This window comes from Alosa sapidissima, chromosome 7 (genome assembly GCF_018492685.1).
Source record: "Alosa sapidissima isolate fAloSap1 chromosome 7, fAloSap1.pri, whole genome shotgun sequence".
In the NCBI taxonomy this organism is placed as follows: domain Eukaryota; kingdom Metazoa; phylum Chordata; class Actinopteri; order Clupeiformes; family Clupeidae; genus Alosa; species Alosa sapidissima.
The window spans coordinates 5,098,744-5,123,968 of NC_055963.1; the positions used below are offsets into that span (position 1 = coordinate 5,098,744).

Sequence of the window (25,225 nt, forward strand, 5' to 3'; positions counted from 1 at the left end):
TTCAATGTTCCTGTCTTGTGGTAAAATAGACCTATTCACAGCCATGTTGCTATGAATCTAATATTTATTTGACTTCAAAATAAACATTCTCTCTGCACATCTACTATCCCCATATAGTCTATATAGTAGGCTATTGCTTTTCCTTCATTTTTGCTGGTTTCGTACTTTTATCCAAACAATTCTATCCCATTTTATTCACTTATCCAAATTCATGCCTGTAGGCTACCGTTACACATGCTGATGCTGTCCTACGGTACGCCAACAGATGGCACCCTTAAATCAAACCACATCCAAATGTCAGTGAGAAAAATCTCTTAATCTCTACCTAGGCTGACTTTAACAATAATCTTCTAATTATCCTATTGCATCATAGGCTTCGCTCAGCATACATAAGCTAGTAACCCTCTGCACAGGCAAAACACATTATGAAAACTTCGGTTACCTCTTCATTATTGTCTCAATTTAAAGATAGCGTAGGATTCGTAAAATAATCTGTCTAGAAAGATGCGAAATAGGCTATTGATGCATCTCTCCTACTGCAGTTTGCCTATCAGAAATGTGGTGCTCCCAAGACCATAGTGCATAAACTGTTAGGTCTACTACTTCAAGGCTAGCCCACGTCTGGAAAGCTCTGCGCCACTGCAGTGATCAGTCATTTGAGGTGCGCTTCTAGAAAAGGCTCATGAGGTGAGGATTAGTTTGATTAGGCTACGTCTCTGAAACGTGGGCAGCAAAATTCTCTCAGCTCACAATCAGTGAAGTCATAAAATCCATGCAAGTTCTTTGCAAGCCATTTTGTAATTCCCAAATTTGCGTTCAGGGACACTGTTGTCCACTCATCATGATAGTAAAGTTTACAATGTTAGCCGATTTATTCCACTAAATCCTGAACTATGGGGTGAGGGTCAAGGTTCCCGGTTAGTTGTGTAGGCTAGCTAAAACAAAAACAGATGTGAAACCTTTTTGCTAAATGGCTCATCTTCTTTATCATCTTCATTGTTAATGGTTATGTATCTTAGTTTATCTGCCAATCCAAATATGTCCCATGATTGGTTATTCGATACGTCAGTCAGGGTTTCCCGCTGTCCTTGTGCATGAAGTGTGTGGCCACGCCTATCGAAGAAGCTCGTGTGGAGCAGTGGGGTGCCTCGTACGGAGGCAGGCAGAAACGGACTAACGGTGAAGTACTAAGAATTGAATAAGTCAAACACAACTATTTTGTGAAACCTGCAGAAGACGTCAGATCTGAAACCGGACAAGTCCAAATTCGGCAGATTTTTCCCTCGGCGTTTCCTCCGCAGAAGCTCGCAATTCGCCGGGCGCGGGTTGATTCCTCTCGCTCAGGTTTCGACAGCCAGCTAACTAATTAGCTTGGTAGTTTACATAGCTCACTGGTTGAAAACCAAGGAAGTCACTTTTGTCCATTATCAGATCAAGTTTATGTCATTTGTACGTTCTCTGATAATTGTTGTATAGCTTCTTAGCCTAATTGAAACGAACGCGTAAACAAACGCACAGCTAAACGATACCGTTAGCTAACGTTACCTTTCTGTCACTGATGTCCCACCCCTCATGTATCTGACAGGCTGCTGTGAACTTAGCTAGCTAGCTAGTTAGCCGACTATCTTGGCCCATATCCTGTCAGCTCCCTAGCTGTTGGTTTAGCGGGCTGTTCGTTGTATTTTTGCCGAAGAACACAACATTATCTGAACTTTCTGACTGTGGCAGCTGCATTTCACGTAATACCACGTGCGACAACAGTGTTTGACTCCAGCAGTGCTCGTCTGAACGAGACGAGTGGGAAAGAGGAAGACGGGAAGTGGATCTCGCTTGCTAGTAGGCTACAGAGTGGTAGGCGAGGGACTGTGCGCCTGCAAGCCTTTCAGACGTAACGTTAATTGACTGCCTGGTAGTTCTGGAATTAACTGTAGTAAGGTACAACGTTAAATGATTACCGGCTAACGGATCACTCGTTGGAGTTGAAGTAGTTCTAGGGATATCGATAGTATTTTGGCTAGCTTTCTGACTATATTCCTAGTTTTTTTTTACGTGCAAACGTTAACGTTACTAGGTTGAGATTTCCAAAGCATATCATCGATATTAAGATTTTGTCAGTGGACTGTCTCAGAATCTTCAGTGCATCTCACGTTACTCTTGAAAGTAGCTTCTACCTTGCTAATGTTAACGTTATTTATCTGATGCTTTTCGCTAGCAAGCACTAGCTAGCGGCTCTATTGAATGTAATAAAGTTAGGCTAACGCTAGCATGTGAAGGTTAAGATTTGACCCAACAAACGCTTGTGTCTTCATAGCTCCCTGAGTAACGTTAATCCGCGGCCCAAGCCCTGCTACAGCATCTGCATTTTGCAAGTGTGTCGCCTAAGCTTAATTGTCTGTCATTTGACAGGTCCCAGCTGTAGGCTACAAAAACTTTTTTTCTGTGTAACGTTAGCTGGGTGGCTTGTCAGCTAACGTTACGTTGTCGAACAAAGACTATAATATTTGGATTTTATTGTGCCAGTGTAAATTTGTTCGTTAGCTAACTCCCCAGCAAGGCAATTTGGGAACATTGAAATCACTATCCATCTAACGTTAACCGCAAACTAGCCAAGAGCTAGGATAATTGATTCATTTATTCAAACAATCTGTACTGGCCTGGTGAATATCCACGCATTTCCACATACCAGAGTTGTTAGCGTTGTCTCAGGTATGTTTGAGCTATAGTGTCAAGATTTGTCAGGTTAGGTTGAGTTGGTTCAGAGTGCGAACTATTACCACCGCTCCTTAAAGCCTGGCTAGCTCAATTTGCTAGCTCACATTTAAACCTAGCTAGGCATCTCTCGTTACTGCTAGAAAATAAACGAGCCTCATGGACTAACACAGAAGAAGTAACTGGTTATCAGAATAACAGTTTTCTTCAAGAAACCAGACATACTTAAGACAAATTTACAACTTTATTGGTAACACAATCTCAGTATAGAAATGAGTATCGAAATTCCAGCCGGCCTGACAGAGTTGCTACAAGGCTACACCGTGGAGGTGCTCCGGCAGCGACCAGCGGACCTGGTGGAATTTGCCGTGCAGTATTTTACTCGTTTGCGGGAGACGAGGGGTCAAGATGGGGCTGGCTCCGGCATTCCTGCCAAATCAGGTGGAAAGGGAGTAATGTTTGATGGCGAGCCGATGCAAACAGAGTCCAACGGGGACGAGGATGACGAGGACGACGACTCTGACTTCGAGCGTAAGTACTAAACCTTGGCCTCCCTCGCTAATGAGTTCGACCGTTAATATTGTTATAACAGTTCAGTGGGAAACTAATGTTCTTCTGCAGAGACTGTCGGATGTAGCAGCTACTGCCAATTTTAAAGTCAAACCACCTAAACTGACCAGCGAAAGTACTAGCAAGACATTTTGAGTTAACGTTACCAGCTAATATTTTAGTGCTGCCTTTGCATTCGCTGGCGGGTATCTCATTGTTGTCTTTAAAACATACAGATGATCTGCTTCATTTTGGATTGTAGTACATTTTTACAAGGTATGAACCGTTGTTTGCAGAGCACTCTTGGCGAGGGCGCTTACAACCTGATTAAAATATCTTCTCCAGTCTGTATGAGGTTTTCCTGACGCTAGCCACGTTGAGTGATGTATAACGTTACGGCTAGAGAAGTGACTCTATACACGTACACAATTCCACTTAAACTGCGAAATGCATAATTGCCGCTTAAATGCATAAAGGCACAATCCACAAAAGTTGATATACGGCGGGGCAGATTCTCCTAGTACACCCACATTGCCATTGAACCATTAGCAAGTGTAGTGTATGAATGACTCCTCTTGTAGCCTACCGTTGTTACCATGGCATGCGATGCAGTCACATGAATGGCGCCCAATCTGTCATTGAGAATATTTGGCCTGATGCTATTGAATCCGCAATGTTTAGATGCCTGTCCGTGGTGCCACCGAATAACATTTCAGTGGAGGACGTGTGCAAGTAACGTTTGTAACCACCACATTTTCATTGAGAAAGTGAATTGTTGTCATGGAAACTGCTAGTCCTTACCTTCCTTTAGGCCCCCTTGTGATCTACTTGTAGAATTATTGCCCCAGTGTGCGGGGTAGGGGGAATTATTGCCCCAGTGTGCGGGGTAGGAGGGAAGGGGGTTGCAGGTGCCATTGAGCAAATCATTTACTGAATGTTGTGGCCAGACTAGACGTGTCTGTATTGACTTGTAAGCTATGGATAAGTGACGTTCAAAGTTTTTTTTTTTTTTTTTTTTTTTTTACTTACCATGCTGGAGGTTTAATGGGTGAACCTATAGAGGGGAGCAGGATAAAATATAAAAGTCTTTCTAAAACACACACTTAGAGATTATGCAGTGTGTTGGTCGCCTGAATTCTTGTAGTCGCATATAGTGCTGGGCGGTATGACCACAAATATATATCACGGTATTTTTCAAAATTCTTACGGTTTCACGGTATATGACAGTATTTTTTTTCTCCATGCATAATCAAATGTTAACAGCATTTTCTACAAGTTGGGAGAGGAATTGCTGCAGTACATTGAGTAAGGATGGTCTATTTTACTGTCATGGTGTAGAATAACTCCACACTGACTAGTGGTAATGCAGTTTTGCATGGCCCCAGAAAATGATGCTGTTTACAAAGAGCCACTCATGATTCTAATGAAGAATCTAATCAGAATGCAAAGACAATTGCAGTCAAAAAACAGAACTTTTACTGTGCAAATTTCACAAACATCTTGTATAAAACCAATACAAAAAGTAGTGCAACTTGCAATAATTATACTTTTTTGAAAATTATACAATTTAAAATAAAAACCTCTCTGCTAATATGCTTACTGTGTCAAATAGGTCTATCAGAAACATGCCTTATTGTTATTGTGCGGTTTACATGACGTTAGTGGTAGGCTAACGTTAACTTCATGTGGATGTGGATGTCTTGTTAGCCTGCCATGAGCTTCGGTTTGGTTCGCTAGGCAAAACATTAACAAAAAAGTTCGTTTTGGTTCACTGATGACAGTCAGGATCATTTCTAACTAGCCAGCTAGTATTGCTCAGTGCATGTCTATAACATGCTTTACTTGCTACCTGGATAATTTCAGCGAATATTCTTAAGCTGAGATGAATGATAAGAACATTAAACTTCACTGTGTTCGGTGGGTTGCTAACTAACGACATCACCTACTACCCAGCTAGTTACAGCTGTTAAACAATCTCAATAGAAGTTTCGTGACGGTAAATCCCTTTCAATGCAGTATCCCTTAACGTTTTTCCTTAACTAAAGAAACAATTTAAGGTATTCTGTGCAACACCCTTAAATAAACCCCCTACCTAAGGAGAAATTAAGCCTTAAGGGTCATACTTCAGGGGAAAAACTTGTTGTGTTTTGTGTTTACCCTCACTATACCTCGCATTGGCGCCATGCGTGCATGTGAAGAAAGTCCTGTCTGAAACACTGTCGCGCGGCGCAGCGTTCGAAACGTTGTGTAATCAAATACACCGGTATGGCGGTATATTAAAAATTCATATAACGAAAATATACACCGGTATACGGTGTGAACCGGTATACCGCCCAGCACTAGTCAGTCGCATATGTGCGAGAGTGTTGGGTGGGTGGGTGGGTGGATTTGTTATAGCTTGCAGAAGACGGTGTGTTTACAGTGAGCTTTCAGGCATGCAGGGCTTTGTTTTAACTGGTGTGAGCAAGCAGTAGTTCAACAGTCCAACTGTTGGAGGTATGATGCCCCTTTGTTACTTAGAGAGATTAAAGGCCCCACACACAAACCATCTGTCAATTCCAACCCTATGTGCTTTGGTTGTGTAGTGACCAGAATTGCTAAAAGCAAATATCTGGATTTAATCACATGATATCATTCTGTGATAGGGATATATTATGAAATCAGGGTGGAGTGACGGGCATAATGTGTGTGCTGTATGAAACTGTGAAGAAGCAGCTATGTCAGATGACCCCCCCCCCCCCCCCCCCCCCCAAACAGGAGGGACTTTAATCATAACAAAGTTTCAAAAGCTTGTAAATACTAAAACACATAAAAAATACGCAAGATTCTAAGTTAGAGTTTTTAGGCCCAGTGTTAAATTATGTGTGGCAGGTGTGTGTACACTTTGCGCTTGATGTTAATCTGAACTTCAGCACTTCCCCATTCTCTTCTTATCTGCACCTGGAGAGAATGGGGAAGCAGAGGAGAGATATGTCACTCACTGTCTCATGACCTGCCCAGCCTTATTTAGAATAGAGAGACGTCAGAAGTCCTAATAAACCCAGTAAGCATAACATCCTTCAGGCAGTTTGTATATGTCTTGTGTTGTTAATGGTAGTGTCTAACTATCACAGCCTTCTCGCTCACCCTCTCCCTCATGATTACAGCACTACAGCAGTCCTGTGTCCTGCTGAAATGTCCGCAGTAGCCTAGTAATGTCCCTCTGTGCGTGTGTGTCTTTGTGTGTGTGAGTGACGTACTCTTCCCTCAAGCCGATTAGTGCAGTTGGCTTATGGAGGGGGGGGGGGGGGGGTCACGGGGACAACAGGAGGGCAACGTCAGGAGGCCAGTAAGGATACACCCTGTGTTTGTGTGTGTGTTTTTGGCGGGTGCTGTGTTTGTGAGTAGCTGAATATGTTAAGTGTCTTTGTGATAGCACACACTTGCCCAAGATAATCTGGGAACGGCAAAGTTTCAGAATGCTGGATTGCCCGTTCATGGTGGTTCATAGCATGGTGGTGCTGTTTGGTCATGTTGTGTGTGTGTGTGTGTGTGTGTGTGTGTGCTTTGATTTGGCTGGTTTCTGACCTTCATCACCACAGTGTTCAGACCCAGCAGCCTCCACTCGTCAAAACAGATTAGACTGACAGAACCAACCTTGACTCTTCACAGCAGAGCAGATAACCAGGACGTGAATAACAAACCGTGTAGATGTGTGCACAACTCCTTTACTTTAGGAGGGAATTCCAAGTACGTGGTTTAGTGAAAAGCTTGGGTATGTTAACTCTGTGGTAAACCTCCTACAACAAGAGCCCTATGGCATTGTTTTGTTAGGAGAATAAAGCCTTACAGCTCTTCTGTTAGTTACTAACCACTAAGCTTAATTTACCAAGGTTTGTCACTAACCCACATACTTGGAATACCCCATAGTTCCCTCTTCCGAACTTCTAATTTCGTATATAGATCCTGCATTTTCCAGAAACCCCAACCTATGTGCCCCAGACAAAGCTTTGGAGGCTCGTTTGGCTAGCTTGTTGATAGCGTTGGCAAGATATCTAGTCAACATTTTGGGGTTTTAACATTGTGCTTTCTCTGAATTTCACACACATACACACACTCTCTCTCTTATGCAGAATGTGAATGGCACTGGGTTGAGGGCTCTTTGCGTAACCAGACTGCAGAGGGTTAACTCTACCAGCTTACAGAAGGACATGGCCACTGCCTTTTATGGGCTTGAGTCTACCAAAGAAGGAGAGGGCCAGGGGGGGAGGGGAGGAAGCCCGGAGTGAGGACGCTTGGAGTGATGGATAAGAGGACGCAGAGACATTCTGATTGGATCTGAATTCTGTTTTGGAGGGAAAAGACAATAACAAGATACAATAATCTGATGAATAGAGGAGAAGAGCAGATATGAGAGTAGAATGACACACAAATTGAGCCATTCTGTGTGAATTGAACAGTGCACTAGAGGCAGCAGGGCATTTGTCCTCTGATTGTTGTCTGAAGTTGTGACATGATGGAGACCCTCTCAGCCCTCATTCAGCAACAGTGGCATTTTTACATCTTCACCTTCATTCATAAAACAGCGCTGCAGATCCCAAACCAGCCCTGTGAATCTGGGTGCAGTCCTGCTGTTTTAGGCGATTCCTCAGAGACAGCTGGCCTTGTTCTGTGTGAGCGGGACTCCACAGTGTCTAACACAGAAATTTAGTCCACTGAAAGCCTGACATCAACAGTCTTGAACGTCTATTCCCATTTCCCTGCACATGTCCAATGACATTCAACCTCAGCTCTGTGACATACAGTATATTTTTGTGTTGTGGGACATAGTGTCAAATACAGCTCCCCAATGCTAGTGTTCAGCACAGGAATAACCTAACATGCAACAGGGTTAGATTAATGCTGTGGGCCCTGCACCCTCTCTTGGGTTCCCCTCCTTCATGCGTCCTATCAGTAAGGCTGGGGAGTTGAGATCACCATGCGCCCTCGTACATAAGTCCTACGCCCTTCACACTTCTGTCCGGTTGGTGCAGATAAGAGCAAATGCTGTCAGTGGGGAGACAAGGCTTTACATGATACTGCAGTGTGACTTGTGACTGTCAAAGTTTGTCAAATGTCTTCAATCTGTCTATTCAGGTTCTTTATTACATCTTGACGCTGTCATGCACATATATTTGAATACGTTCAGGGCTCTACAGTGCGCCCATTTCACTTGTACATGTGAGTAAAAATGAGGCCGTGTGAGTGCAAAAAAATATTTAGGTGCACTGGTGCGAAGGACTTCTATCCATGTCAATGTTTGTCTACAAAATACACCACAACATTGAAAAACATTATTGGTGTGAATCATAGAATCACGTCGCAAATGGAGCATAAAAACTACACCTCCCATCAACGTTGGCAGTTTTGCGTTGCTTTATCTTAAGTTTGTCACTTGCTAGTCACCTCTGTCAAATTCAAAGGCGTGTGGAAAAAGTTAGACTAGCCAGCCAAGATGCAAAATACCACTAAAATACAACATATTTTATCACATGATTAAAATTCTATTATTTTACATTTCTAAACATTCCAGAAGTCTATATTAACAATGTAAAGCCATTTTTACCATTGTATTTTGATTGGGAATCAAATGAAAGCAAAGAAACTTACTTTATGAACTTAACTTTAAGACTTATTTGATTATTTCAAATAAAATTTAAAAAGATGTGCAGCTGGCCTGAGGCAACACATTGTATTCTTCAAAAATATAGCTGATATAAACTGAAATAATTGCTACAGCAGAAGTGCTTGCACAAAATGTACACACATAAAGGGCATAACAAACAAAAAATACTCCATATAGCCTATATTCATTATCTTTAGAGTTATAAGGAACTTTTCATATTGAGAAATGCAAAATGTAGCCTAGGCCTACAGCACATTTCGATGAAGTGCTAACGGAAAACACTGGATGAACAATGCATTTAATGGAGCGGCGCCGACAAAATAGAACTGAATCGTAATTTAGGCAGCGGCAAAGTGCGATGCTGGTGTAGGCTAGAGTTGTATTGAGAAGAACAACAGAATCTAATGTAATTGAATGTCGAAAGCGGAGTGCACCGCACTCACGTCACTCGTGTCCACAGCGCTTTAAAGCGCCGTTCAGCCGACTAGGAGTTCACAACTGCGTTGGTGTTTATTATCTCCATGACTACAGGAGGAAGAGGGCTAGGCAGAAGCCTACTAGGAAGTGTCTGTGGCAGTTGAGGACAAATGGTGCATCAGAGGATCAAAATAGTGCTCAGCCGAAGGGGATTGTTGACTGTGTAAAATTAAAAAAATCTTCGTTCATATGTTAAACATTATTAACAGTGACTTTAGAAACGCAACACACCCAAGCCACCAAGGAATATTATTACAGGGCCATTGAGATGCCCTGTAACACAAACTTTGTCGTGTCTCGTTTTGAGTGATGTAAAACATCCCAGAATAACCTATTTGGGAATCAGTCGGTGTCTGGAATTCCTCATAGCAATAGTCTGACTTGCAGTGGCATAATTGGCACAACCCTCTGCTCCACTTTTCATTGTCATTGTAAAAAGTCAGGTGATTTTGCTTAAATGTTGTCTTTAGCTCAGATTATAAAATTCTTGTGCTGACTACTAGTAGGCCAAATGTCCATGGAGAACTGTGGCTAGCAATGCAAAGGTTATTATGGACTCCGGGCCCGTCCACACGGAGACGCTTTTTAGGTTAAACGCAGAGGTTTTGCTTTGTCTTGGCCGAGCGTCCAAACGAATCCTGTAAACGCACTGCCCAAAACCGCACTTTTCTGAAACCTGGTCCCAGAGTGGAGAAATCTGAAACCGTAGCCCGTTTGAATTCGTTTAGACAGCGTAACCGCACATCCTGCTTGCGTATCGATGATGTCATCGCCACACCTCAGCTGCCCTGGACTTGCACTTATAGTATTGCCTAACAATACTAGTTTTCATACATGACATTACCTACGATTACACTCCGTAAGATAAATATCACAACTGGTGCTGCGCAGCGCCGATAGCTTATGACTTGGTGGACTGAACAGTGTTTTTCCCCGGTGTTTTTTTAATGCATTCTAGCTACTGTCAGTGACGCGAGAGAACTTAAGTTATTAGGAAAGTGCGGTGTAAGTTTAGGCTACATTAATTTGTGCGTAGTGCCAGTGTCATTCATTTATTTTACATGTCTTACAACATATATACATGCATTCACAGTCGAGTGAAATCAGATATAAGCATACAAAGACGCTTAGAACTCGCCTTAAGCTGGTAGCACACTGAATGCAAATGCGCGATTTGATTTGATGCAGGCAAACGTATTGACTGTTACTAACGAAGGTTTTATAGCAATATTATAAATGTGGCGACAGAATACCCTAGAACTTGGGTAAGCCTTGCGTTTAGTAGCCTAATTGTGGTGATAGCCAAAACTAATGTGAATCACGGACTATCCTACAACCAAAGAAAGTAAAGGTGATTAGTAGGCCTACCTGCGTTAGCCAAATAAAGGACGGGACTGCACCCTTCACAAACCGTAAAATAAAGTTTATTAGTTGTACAGTTGACTACAGTTGACAGTTCACCATCAGTCCACACAAACAATTCTGGTTTCCTTGCACTAGCCATTTTGTCATAGCCTATTCTGTCTGTTTGTAAAGCACACAAACTTTGGTCAATTTCTGTAAAGAAACAGTGCCACCTGTAGGCCTGGGGTATGAAGTAACGTGTTGAGTCGTGTTGAGATGGATCCGTTTGGACGCAAATATTCTTGATGCGGTTTCAGGGAAGACGGAGGGAAAAAAAGATCGGTTTCGTACGTGTGGACTAGCCCTCAGACTCTTGTGTATTGTGTAATTAGCCAGTCAGTAGACTGCTTTGGATAATGCAAGTTTCTCAGGATATCAAATGAGCTTCATCACCTTTTTACACTGCTGATTAGTCGGTGACAGCCCCCCACCCCCAATTGTGTAAATCCCCCCTACATGAATAACCTATGGGGGAATTCCCCCCCCCCCATTTTGAAAAATGAATTTAAAGCCCTGGGTGAGTGACCAGAATTAATTTATGCTCATCGTTAAAAATGGACACGGATACAGACAGAAGCTTACGTCCCTACTCTTAACTCATTTAGTTTCGTTTTTGTTAATTCACTTCAAGCCTATGGATACAGACAGAAGAAACTGACGTAAGTTTATCCATTCTTTTTTTACAGATATCTAGGCTATATTTAACATTTATTTTATATTTGGCCTGTTATGAAATCATGTATTGAACAATTTAAGCACAGTTCAGCTTTAAGAAACTCAAATAGCCTAGATGCATGCTTTAGCATTTTGTGATCTACTTTCACAAACTCTTAGTCAGCTGTCCTCTGATTTACCGATATCTAGGTGATATTTGTAATCTTTATTTTGTATTTGGCCCGTTATGAAATCATGTGGAACAATTTAAACACATTGTAAAACTTAAAGCCCAAATTTGGAGACATCCATGCATGTCGAAATTTACTGCAAATTCAAAACTGGATTACTCTGGAACGGCTAACTGTACAGGGGACTGCTTTACACCTTTGTCTTCAGTAAGGTCTGCTGTTTATTCTGATATATGGTTTGTCATGTTTTGCACGAAAGGTTTGTGAAGTATTGCACCGAGAGGAATGGGTAGGGAGATGGACGCAAAACCTTCAGTAGAATTTATGATTAAATTGAATTATATTATTTACTTTTCTCGCGAACCGTTCACCACAGCAATTTGCGGCTAACATCGTTTAAAAGCTGAGAAAAAGCTCTTTCATGTGATACTTGTGATGTCTGTGTGATGAGTAGGCTACTTCGCGAGTAGTTCAACTGAGAAGAATGGCTGAATTTAGACGCACTTTCTTTCTTGCGCTGTCACTTTCTCCACTGCGTAAAAGGCTAAATTAATTTGCGCTGTGAATATTTTGACAGGCCATAGGCTAAATAAAAATCGCTATTAGTAGGACGCAAAGTAGAATATTGAAAGAAGGGCACCAAGGCCACCGTGGCCTGTAAACCTCTGATTTTCAAAGGGACATCACGGCCAACGCAAGGGGCAACAACGTGGCCGCCGTGAAATTCCTACCCTGAGTGAGACCAAATTAAGTGTTCGAAATAAATCTTTAGGCTACTGTGTTCTTCTGATAACGTGAGTGGAATGGATTTAATGTGGACGCGAACATAGAGACGCAGAGTGGCTAAATGATACAGTGCAAGTTTTGCGGTGAAAATGTTCCGCCTTTTAAAATCAGTTGTAGCCTAATCCAAATAGCAGTTAAAACCATCAATTAGACAACAGAATCAGTAGGGTACCAATTTTGCTTCATTGTACCAGGCCTCTACTGTATGTCAAAAGCAGGCTCGGATGAAGCTGGGAAGGATTAAACACACGGTTTCAACACCGTGGTAATCAACCGTGATAATTATGATATTTCAAAAGAAAACGGTAATTGTTATCGTCAACATTTTTATCACGGTTTATCATTATACCGGTAATCGTTACATCCCTATTCGGTACACATCTATATCGAACCTAATAGGGCTGTACAATTAATCGAATTAATCACAATCACGATTTTTAGCTTCCCACAATCAGATTTGCGCTATCGGACGACATTAAAAATGTGTGCTCCACCCATAGAACACTCCTCTACTAAACAAATCAAGCGCTCCTTAAACCTGACCATGTGGCTGCACTAGTAGCATTACGTTAAAAGATTATACAAAAAAAAATTACGATCAAAAATCAAATGTTTGGCACAGCAGAAAGTCCCTCGAAGCGGGTCATCCGTTGTTAAGAAATATTTTGTAAAGTAAAGTTAACCAAGTCGAAAGGAAAGCAAGGGCTCTTAACTCATACCGAGAAACACATATCACACGACGTCACTCCTCACATGCCTTTATTATCACATTGGCCATGATGAGAGTTGAGCTGATGATGGGAACCGTGAATTTTGTCCATGTAATTTATAGACTGCATGTGTGCAATCTACAATGTGCATATGCGTTTCAAGACACAACACTCAAAACGAGTGAATATTAATTAAAATGTAGCCTACGCATCAGTGTTTTTGGCTTATCGACAAATAATGATATGTCTAAACTCATGGTGCCAATGCGAGGCATAGTGAGGGTAAACCCAAAACACAACAAGTTTTTCCCCTGAAGTATGACCCTTAAGGCTTAATTTCTCCTTAGGTAGGGGGTTTATTTAAGGGTATTGCACAGAATACCTTAAATTGTTTCTTTAGTTAAGAAAAAAACGTTAAGGGATACTGCATTGAAAGGGATTTACCGTCACACAAATTCTATTGAGATTGTTTAACAGCTGTAACTAGCTGGCTAGCAGGTGATGTTAGTTAGCAACCCACAAACACAGTGAAGTTTAATGTTCTTATCATTCATCTCACCTTAAGAATATTCGCTGAAATTATCCAGGTAGCAAGTAAAGCATGTTCTAGACATGCACTGAGCAATACTAGCTGGCTAGTTAGAAATGATCCTGACTGTCATCAGTGAACCAAAACGAACTTTTTTGTTAATGTTTTGCCTAGCGAACCGAACTGAAGCTCATGGCAGGCTAACAAGACATCCACATCCACATGAAGTTAACGTTAGCCTACCACTAACGTCATGTAAACCACACAATAATAATAAGGCATGTTTCTGATAGGCCTATTTGACAGAGTAAGCATATTAGCAGAGAGGTTTTATTTTAAATTGTATAATTTTCAAAAAAGTATAATTATTGCAAGCTGCACTACTTTTTGTATTGGTTTTATACAAAATGTTTGTGAAATTTGCACAGTAAAAGTTCTGTATTTTGACTGCAATTGTCTTTGCATTCTGATTAGATTCTTCATTAGAATAATGAGTGGCTCTTTGTAAACAGCATCATTTTCTGGGGCCATGCAAAACTGCATTACCACTAGTCAGTGTGGAGTTATTCTACATCATGACGGTAAAATAGAACATCCTTACTCAATGCAGCAATTCCTCTCCCAACCTGTAGAAAATGCTGTGGACATCTGATTATGCATGGAAAAAAAATACCGTCATATACCGTGAAACCGTAAGAATTTTGAAAAATACCGTGATATACATTTTTGGTCATACCGCCCAGCACTAGTCGCAGCCAAGTAATTTAGGGGAGTAAATGAGGGGAAAGTACTGTATTTCGGTGAGCCAGATAGCAAGTCCAATATGTTTAGGGACAAAAAATATTTGTGTCACTAAATTTAATGAATAATCGTGATCTCAATATTGATCAAAATAATCGTGATTATATCATTTTGGCCATAATCGTGCAGCCCTAGAACCTAACATCCTGTACCTAAATGATCCATACGAATATGTGTACCTTTACACCCCTAATTCATAACCATAACCATTGTAAATCAGCAACCAGTGGATCTACCTCCCCACCAAACTGAGAACTACAATTGAGTTTTTCAGTGTGGATCACTTGCAGAGAAAAATGCAAAGACATGACGAGCCTTTTAGAATGATGACTGAAGACACTTAGAGAAAAGTCACCTTTGTGAACAGTAAGCTAGGCCACAGCTTGTGTGGTGTTTAGCACATTTTGGTGTTTATATTCAGCTAAAATGTTAATATTTCCTTGTTTTATAAGCATTTCCTAACCAGACAGTGCTGCTACATTCTTACGATATCTCAAAACTGATTTAGATAGATAAACTGTGTCAAGTAAGTTCTGAGATCAGAGTTGTAGATATGGTCAGATCATGTGAATAAATTTCATTTTGAAAAGTAATTCAATTTGAATACGACCAATTAAGTTGATCATGCCAACAACATGTTTTGAATGTATTTTGGCCTATTACTTATGAAATACAAGAGGTCTTTCACGATAGACCATGTCAGACTAGGCGACTATTCGCCGTCTTTCTCGACTTTTCATATTCGGGCACGACAATGAAAATTTGTCGGCTACGACAAAATCGTGGAAAAATAGGGCTGAAATCGTGTGATCTACATAGATAGGGCATTAGACATCATTTTAGCGGTAAACACAAGTAGGCTACGACCCTAAACATTTGAAGTAGGATATGGATTCACTTAAATTGAGGACAAAATGGGACAAACCCCAGTGTGTGGTGTGCATTGCAGTGGGACAGAAACCCCAGTGTGTGGTGAGCAGTGAATGCATCAAAACTAAAATGTCACATGGAAACCAAGCACCCCTATCAAAGTCAAACCTGTCGAGTAGCTTCACAAATGTAATGCCAAACATCAGCATGTTCCAAACAAATAGGCCTACAGGCACTTCGCCTGTCTTAGCATGTAGCTCACCATATCTGTTGTCTTGAACGTTATAAAAAATATATGGGTCGTGACTTCATGAACATGGGAAATTGTGGATCCCAAAGCCAGACCAGTTAAGAACCACTGAATTAGACTAAATCCTTGCCTGAGCAAACAGTTGGACTCTGGGACCAAATGTGTGAAGCTTTACTAGCAAATGCAATTTCTCTGACTGGCATTATGGCTGACCGATTTTGCATCACACCATGCTAAACTAGCAAAGAGAGCTATTTTTCTGCATGTCTGGTCTGGCTGTATCACAGGGTCTCCTTACACGCGTGTTTTTGAGTACACACGTGTTTTTGAGTGTACAATCTAAACGGGCACTCAACAGCTCTCGGAACAGACCTAGTAATAGAGTGGAACTCCGGCCTAATTTTTTGTCATTTCATGTCATCTCTCAACTGTTTCGCCCGTCATAATTTATTTATTTTAGTATCTTTCTGATTATTTGTCCCCTCTCTCCCACTCTCATTTCATTTATCCCTCTGTCATGAGCGTTTGAGTGGGTGTTGGGGAAGCACTTTGGTAGGGGCTATGTTGTTATGGTGATGAGTTCTCCCTTGTTTTGTAGTCATGGCAACTTGAGGCTCCAGATATTCCCCATACGTGATGGCATAGTGAAGTGCTGCCTCTTACACCAAATACACACACGCGCACACACACACAGCCCCTTATGCCACCTGTGTTCACCAGATCAGACCTCTACCAGTTTTGATTCATACAAGCATTTTAATGTACATTTTATTGAGTCTTTATATTTCTTGTATTCATTTGTAAATCAAAATGTAAGCGGTGTACAAAATTAACATTTTGATTTTATTTGTGTGGTTTTGTTGAATTTATTTGTTGTTAACAATTCCTGGCGTGAGTTGGAGGACCTTTTTTTTTTTTTTTTTCATTTAACTCCAATTTTGTTTTAGCCTTCGTTTTCTGTAGATTGGTTGTATTTGTCTTGCTCAGCTAAGCATGAATAGATGGATTTAATTCCCACACCCATTTATACTAACTAAAGTAACTGTGTTGTAATTATATTACCCATATGATTGATAACAACCATAACTCCACTGCGTTGGCCACCTGGCAGTGCATTGCAGATGTGTGACGTGGAGAATTGTAAGTGTCAAAGTCTACTGCAGAGATGTAAAACTGCTGTGGGTGAAGGTCAGAGGTGTGTCTGTGATGTGTGTCTGTGATGTGTGTCTGTGATGTGTGTCTGTGATGTGTGTCTGTGAGTGCTTCACTCACACCCTGGACATAATGGATTCTAACAGCCTAGTAATAGAGTGAGAAGGGAACAAGACGGTAGAGCAGGAGAGGGAGGGCAAGAGAGGAGTGCACCCAGGGTGGCCATCGCCATTCACACAGCCATGTTAATGCATCATACTCTTGTCCTTAAGCATGTGTGTGCGTCTGCGCGTGCACACACACACACACACACACACACACACACACACACACACACACGGACAGACAGAGAGAGTGTGGCTTGCAGCCCTGCTAGCCAGGATCTGAACCTTGGTTGTACCTTACAGTCAAAAAGCCCACACATTACCAACACAGTGGTGTGGATTGTAGAAATGTTCTTTGTGTGTGTGTGTTTCATTCTGTTACACTGTTCTTCAACACCACGACCATCTGAAATTAATTTATCTCCCCCTCTCTCTCTGTCCCTCTTTGCAGCCCCTCCTCCCAGCAGATACAACCGAAGAGTGTCGGGTGAGTAGTGTTTGACGTCAGTGCTGTGACCATGTGATCAGTGGGCGTGAGCGAGATCTGTGATAAAGGCTCTGCTCTTCTCTTGGTCATTTTCTCGTGCTGTGTGGTACAGTAATTGCCGTGTGTGTGAGTGTGAGTGTGTGTTGTGGTTAATCCCATTATGGGTAGTTGTGCATGTGTGTGGTCACTTTGTTCTGCTGACTTGGTTAACCTTGCAGTCTTTGTCTGTAAAACTCCACTGATGCAGAGTCTGTGCTTTACCAAAGTAGTCATTCATGCTAAAGTGGTGTGTCTCTTGGCCTGTTAATTAGAGGTAACTGATCTGGCCAGCAGTGTAACGCGAGAGTCCTGCAGCACCACAGATCCAGTACAACAGGTCTGTTCACCTGATTAGGGATCAGTGAACAAAAGCCACTCAAGGTGAACTGATGGCACCACTGTGACCCAAATCGCCACCATCATTCATTTACAGAACAGATGCTCCAATTTTTAAACTTTGTCAAACTTGATTTTTCAGTTCAGTATTCAGTTCTCCTATCTCCTGAAATCAGTTGTCTTGTCTGAATGGAGGCACCCACATTAGTTTGTGTACTCTGGTCACACAACAACACATTCTCTGTGTTCTATTGCTCTGACTGTATTTGTAATAGAGGTGGGTGGTGGTATAGTTCAGCTTGGAAGTAGAAACCGATACTCTTTCACATTAATGTAAGGGGCAACAGTTACTCCAGTCACCTCTCAACCTGAGATAACCCAACACAGCGTGGTGTAGACTGTCGATTTTTAGGCTGTTTTTACACCTCCAAGATTGAGTCTAGTTATTTCCCCCTCCCCTGCCCCCGCTAGTCTCTCTTTACCTGAAAGGAAGTTTGATAGCGAGTGGGCTTAGCCTGTACTAGAGTAACCTGACTCTCGCTAGATGAATTTCGTTCTGCCTAGCTCCACTCACATCCATCTGGGATCGCTTCCGTTGAGGGTGATTTCGGCACCAGATTTTATGGTAGAGCCAATCAGGATGCAGGGCGGGATTTTCATAGATGTGACGTAGCGTAGAAGCGACTGTGAGACTGTTCTCAGCGTCACGGGTTGGCTTCGATGTGAGTGGTTAAAGTAGCACGTTAATAGATGACGGACAAGTGGCTTATCCAATCATATGCAAGGATTTTTGATAAGGCCCAGCCTTCTGAAACACCACTCCAATGGATCGATCCCAGATGGATGAGTGGAGCTAGGCGGAACGAAATTCCTCTGGCGAGAGTCAGGTTAGTACTAGAGTGCTCCCAGGGTCGGAACAGCTTTCGCACCAGCAAAAGGAAGTGGTTTAGCCCGGGTTTTCCCATGCTGCCTTAAGCGCACAATTTTATTCACGCTGCTAGGCAGCCTGAATTCCATGGACTTCGTTTTCACCTCAACGAAGGAACCAATCACAGAACGGAGGGGGGACCGCAAGACGATGACGACACACCGAAGTGGTTATGAGCTACGTACAGACGCATTTGATAAGACATTCGTAGCGCCCAATAAACAGCTCTGGCCATTCGTAAACCACGGTTGAAATACAAGAAAATGAATGTGTAGTTTGATGTTATTTGATGCAGTTACTACCGTTTCCGTCGGCACCGGTGCCATATTAGAACCGTGTTTCGGTGCCCAATCCTAGTTATTAATCAGTGTTGGAGACCTAAAATTAATCGTTTAAACTAATCCATGTTTATGCTTCATGGCCATTTTACCACACATTTAGAAACTGTGTTTGTTTGACCCGTACATGGCCTGACTCTCTCACTACTGCCCTTTCCCTGTCCACCTCTACTGTCCACTCCCCCTCTTCTCTTAGTCCTCTCTCCAGGCCCTCCACAGCCTCTTCCTCTGGTCATCTGGTCCCGTTTCCTGGGGCCTCTTCCCCTGTCCCTGCGGCTTACCCCTGTCCCTTGCAGCCTGATGTAGAGCAGAGGTCAGGGAAACCCCTGCAGGGACATTTAGACCTGGCAAGCTGTGTTTGATCACAGGCTTCTCCCTGCTCCACTGCAGAGTTTTAAAGCCTGCTCTCTCCCTTTTCCTTCCTCCCTCTCTCTCTCTCTCTCTCTCTCTCTCTCTCTCTCTCTCTCTCTCTCTCTCTCTCTCTCTCTCTCTCTCTCTCTCTCTCTCTCTCTCTCTCTCTCTCTCTCTCCACAACATAGTGTTTGAGAGATTGTGGAACCAACTTATTTGGGGACACTGTACAGCATGGTCTGCACTTCAATGTGCAGAGAACGTTTCTTTTAGAACGCTAAAGCATAAACTGCACTGACACTGCAGCACTGTGGGGGTGGTTGTGTCAAGGCTTGAACTAGTGTTCACAGGTGTGGCGTTGCGCATGACTGGCCTCTTCTGGTCAGTCAGGGAAGCCACAGGCAGCTACGGCAGTTTGACGTCTATCCACACAACCCCTCTCTCACATGATCTCATGGACATGGTGCCATTGGGGACATCTGTCACTGTGACGACAAATAGTAAAAATGCCAGAGTCTGTAGCCAGTCCCAGTGTCCCTGCCCCATCTCCCCTTTGAATTCCTCTCGTTTTCCTTTTGACCATCACCTATTTTTTAACCTTAATTTTAGTGGTTGTGTTGAAGATGGGGACAAGGATATGATTTCATTTTTGAATGAATCTTGAACATAGTTGTTGGCACAAACTTCTGTGACTGGATTGGGATTTCTAGCAGTACTGTAGCTTCAAAAATGTACAGATTTGGAAGAAAACATTTAGATGGGACAGTGTAAACTCAATGTAAAACCATTACTAAAGGATTGTCATTGTCATGATGACTTAAATAAAAAGGAAGTGCTGTTATCTAGTTTTGTATTTGTTTGCGTGCTTTATTCTTTTTTTTTTTTCCTCCAAAAAAGCCAAGCCTGCTCTGCATCAGTGGCTGGGTCATGGGTGTGGTGTGGTGTGGTGTGTGTGTGTGTGAGAGACCCTTCTGCTGGTGATTGTGTGTGTCTGTAACTGTCTCTTCTGGCTGCAGTGTGTGCGGAGGCATTTAACCCTGATGATGAGGAGGAGGACACGGAGCCGCGGATAGTGCACCCGAAGACGGACGAACAACGCTGCCGCCTACAGGAGGCCTGCAAAGACATCCTGCTCTTCAAAACACTTGACCCGGTACATACACACACACACACACACAGTGTTTGCTGTTATGCATGCTGACACATGCAGACTTGGAGAACTCTTAGACAACACACAGTGACACAGCAGGCATATTTGTTTGTTTTTTTTCTGAACAGGAGCAATTCTCAGAAGTGTTGGACGCCATGTTTGAACTGCGGGTGCAGACCGATGAGCACGTCATCGACCAGGGAGATGATGGTGACAATTTCTACGTCATAGAAAGGTGTGTTTCTGTGTGTGTGTGTGTGTGTGTGTGTGTGTGTGTGTGTGTGTTAATAGCTCAACATCTTTCAGTCCCCCTGCAGGTGTATGGGTTGTGAATGGGCATCTGTCATACTCTGTTTTAGCTCCCAACAGAACTGAATGGCCGTTGCCTGCTGCTCTGTAGTGCCATTAGGTGTAATCTACTTGTCCATTAAGTGTAGCCACAGAGCAGATGTTGTTACCCAAAATGGATTGTGGAACGGAGAGGCCATATCACTGTGCCGAGTCTGTGACCCAGATGTGTCTGGCTCTGATAAACCAGTTGGGCAGCAAGCACAGTAGGAACATCTGAGTGTGATATGACCGATAACACGACTACATCTGGCCTGATATAACCAAGGGGTATAATGGAGCATTCGAGATGTGCGCCAGTTATGGGACGGCCTCAGCGTGAGCAGCCCAGTTAGCATTAAGCCAAGTTCACATTACACCACTCTAGTTGTCGGATCGCTAACAGATTGGGAGTCTTAAAGTCTTTGTTGATTCAACATCACACAACTACTACGAGTGGCTGTGTATGAAGCATTTCTTCTAATATGCTTAAAATGATGGCGCAGACCTGTGCCATTCAGGTACCCCCAAGAGAAGCGGAAGAGAAGCCCCATTCTGAAGTCAGCGCAGCAGAGTGCAGCGAGCCTCACCAGCCAAAACGTTGTTCCTTTCTTACACTCGCACAATTGACAAGAAAGACCCCCAGGCCGGGCTCGCTGCCCTCCCTTTAGGCTGTGAGGGTGACCGTCCTCTCTCTGTCACTGTCTGTGGATCTAACGGTGTTTCTCCACACACCGAAATTTCGCGTCGCTCTCATTGAGGTTGAATGGAGACGAAATTCGCCCTGGTTGGGCGAAATGAGAGTGAATCGCCGAGGCAGCGAAACAAAGTTGGCGAAAGTTTAACTTTATTGAGGACCATTCGAGAACCGATCAGGTCCGCGTGTTTGTGTTTGGAGGCAGGAGTTACAAAAAAGTCTGACCAAGATGGCGCAGACTAGAGTCTATATGGCTAAAGACTACAGTCAAAAGGTTAGCGGTTTGGCCGTCACTCCCCCAAGGCGAAATTTCACTGGCCGAAAATCGCGAGGTGTTTCGCTGTGTGGAAACCCACCGTAACCCCACTCTGTCTCTTCCGCTCTGTTTTTGCAGGGGCGTCTTTGATATAATGGTTCGTAAAGATGGAGTGGACTGCTGTTTTGGACAGTATGATAATAAGGGCAGCTTTGGAGAGCTGGCACTCATGTACAACACCCCCCGCGCCGCCACCATCATCGCCAAAGAGGAGGGGGCTCTCTGGGGCATGGTGAGTAAACCGGGAGTGGATCGTTCATCCACTAAAGGGAAATTACGGAGTCAAAACAACCTGGGGTCTATTTGTGCTTGATAACTTTAGTTTGCGAGCAAAATTACAGTTTGAACCCATTATCAACCACAAATAGACCCCAGGACTATCTGGCAAGGACACTTGCCTTTTTTTAGTCTGAATCTTTAATTATCAATGTTCCTCTATAATTTTTTAATCCACTGTTATATTGTGTGTGACGTGTGTGTGTGTGTGTGTGTGTGTGTCAGGACCGGGCAACGTTCCGCAGGCTGATCGTAAAGAACAACGCAAAGAAAAGGAGGATGTATGAGGCCTTTGTGGACATGGTGCCCCTGCTCAAGTCTCTGGAGGTGAGGAGTTGGGAAGGTCCTAGATGTCCCAAAGTGTCCCCTAATCTCTCTGCTCGTCTGTCTCTCCGACCGCTAGATTAACCCTTCCCCACTCTGCCCGTCTCTCCTAGTTGGCTGAACGCCAGAAGATTGTGGATGTTTTAGGTGCCAAGACGTTTCAGGATGGCGAGAGGATCATCAGGCAGGTTAGTGTGACTACATGCTCCTCAAAATCTCTCTCTCTCACAGACAGACGGGCGGGCGGGACAGGACAGGACTAAAATATCGTATTGCTTCTTTATCTTCTAAATCTCCTTAAACCCAACACATAAAACACATTTTGACTCAAACCACAGTCTTTGGTAGCCTATAAGTGACATCACGTTTGTTTGTAGCTGGTCGTGTGTGGCATTCTGAAACATTCTTAAATTGTGACCATTATCTCTCTTCAATTTGGGACCTTGCAGGCGGAATTGTCGTTTGTTTATTCAAAGTCTAAAGACAGTCCATAGTGGCCTGGGCTATTCTAAGTGTCAGTTAATTGCACAACATTTTTACATCATTTTTAATAGCCACTGCATACCCGTGTTTGTTGGCGTGTTGTTGCAAAATCCACTGAAATCATTTTATGTAAGCAAACTGCATACATGGAGTCTTTATTGTTGAGGTCAGACATGATAATCATCCAAACATCTTGCATCTTGACCTGTGCTGTGCCCTGATTCAGTGCTGCCAAAACTCCGCCCATCTCTTATCTGTCTCTGGTCCTGCGCTGTGCTATGTGAGAGGGGGAGCAGCTACAGTAGAGTGGAGAAAGCCAATGTGTGCTTCTTTTACAGATATATTTAAGGATGCCTTTTGCATCACTTATCCAAACAACGCTGAACTTGACACTGCACTTACTTGTGCCCGTAGCAAGACACCTTTTGATTAGTCCGATTGATTACAAGTTTGTAATCAATCGGACTAACTATTTGACAGATAAGCGAATAATAGACAGACAGACAGACGTTCCTGTCCTTTACAGATAGATGCCAGATAGCAGATGTGGCCAGCCTACATTTACCATCTGCTTCCCCCTTGTGGCTGACATGCCTTTGTGAAATTGACCTGGTTAATCTCTAATGAGAAGCAACCACAGGCAACCCCCCCTAATGGCGCATCTGTATCACCGCTCTGTAATAGTGTTGCTCTGGTTTTATTGTAAATGGCTGTGCTCTCTGTTCCTCAGGGCGATAAGGCAGAATGCTTCTACATTGTTGAATCTGGGGAGGTGAAGATCATGATGAAGAGTAAAGTAAGTCTCTTGCACACACACACACACACACACACACACACACAAACACTGATTGGCTTTCATTGGCTGTGGCATGTATTTCTGTATCTTAAGTATTTTGAACTGACACTGCCCCCAACCCCCTCAACTGCTCACTCAGACGAAGGCAGCCCAGCAGGACAATGCTGAGGTGGAGATCACGCGCTGCAGCAGGGGTCAGTACTTCGGAGAGCTGGCACTGGTCACCAACAAGCCCCGCGCCGCCTCCGCATACGCTGTGGGAGAAGTCAAGTGCTTGAGTAGGTTTACTTTATGTGCCCATACGTCTCAGAGAAACGTGTACATATTATGTTGTTTACAACATATTCAGCAATCAGTCTGTCATAGAGCACCAGATAAAGTCTGACACGTGTGTGTGTGTGTGTGTGTGTGTTTGTTTTGTAGTCATGGATGTGCAGGCATTTGAGCGGTTGCTGGGTCCCTGCAAAGAGATCATGAAGAGGAACATTTCTCACTATGAGGAGCAGCTGGTGGCACTGTTCGGATCCAGCATGGATTTGAGGGACTGAGATCGTCGTGCCTTATGCACACACACACATACACACACTCCAACTCACTTGACCTGTTCACCTCTTCTTTATGCTGATATGTCCATGCACACACACACACACACACACACACACACACACACACACACACACTTTCAAACTACAACTTTGTGCGTTAATTGGCACACAGAGTTGACATGCATCGCAGATACCTGAACTCTCGCATACAAACATACTTTTTAGACACACTCCTTTTTACAGACAAATACACGATTAGACATCCCTCACATATAGAAAAATCACATTGCACACGCGCACATACCCCTCACATGCCCCCCCCCCCCCCCCCTTCAGCCTGTCAGTATGAAATAAAAACATAAGCTGTTTGTCTGTGGCCCTGATCCAGCTTGGACACACAAACACGCCATCACAAAGCCCAGCCAAGGACCCTCATTCTTCTCCCTATTCAGCCACCTTCTACTCTGTTGCGCAAAAAAGCCAAAAAACACAGTAAAAAGGAAAAAAGCAAGAAAAAATAAATATAAAAATGAAAAATAATCAGTTTAACTCAAATTTTAGAGGTGTTTTATGATGATTCAAAGCTTTGATAAAATTTATTTAAAAGAAATGTTGTTCCCACTTCTGCTCTTGGTGGTTGAGATAGTGCTGGTGGTTTTCATGACTGTGACCCCTTGATGTTTGGGTCTCTGTCCTCATCACAGAACTCCACGTTGTATTGATTAATGTATTATAATAATAATTATTATTATTATACTTATTATTATTCCTCTATATTGATTATTTTTGTTTGAATCTGTTTATCCAGCTGGAGGTGGTGTCACAAATGTAGTGCTCATTCCCCATCATTCTGGATGAGTTCTCCTCTAAACAAATAAAGCAAAACATTTTGGTACAATGCTACTGGTAAATTGTTCATTTGTTATGTGTGCTGTTGGGAAGGACTGTGTTAATGTTCTGGTCCAGCTTGTCACTGCCCAGCTTCACCAAATTTATTTCCAG

General features: G+C 42.9%; 1 protein-coding gene across 1 annotated transcript; it reads left to right on the plus strand.

Annotated features, from left to right (window-relative positions):
• Positions 1-1,109: 1,109 nt before the first annotated feature.
• On the plus strand, positions 1,110-25,123 carry prkar2aa (protein kinase, cAMP-dependent, regulatory, type II, alpha A). Its single transcript, XM_042098906.1, has 10 exons — positions 1,110-3,240; positions 17,282-17,317; positions 20,326-20,462; positions 20,588-20,694; positions 21,878-22,031; positions 22,301-22,402; positions 22,513-22,587; positions 23,613-23,678; positions 23,818-23,956; positions 24,102-25,123. The coding sequence occupies exons 1-10, from the start codon at positions 2,982-2,984 to the stop codon at positions 24,224-24,226; spliced, it is 1,200 nt and encodes a 399-aa protein (XP_041954840.1). The 5' UTR covers positions 1,110-2,981; the 3' UTR covers positions 24,227-25,123.
• The last annotated feature ends 102 nt before the right edge of the window (positions 25,124-25,225 follow it).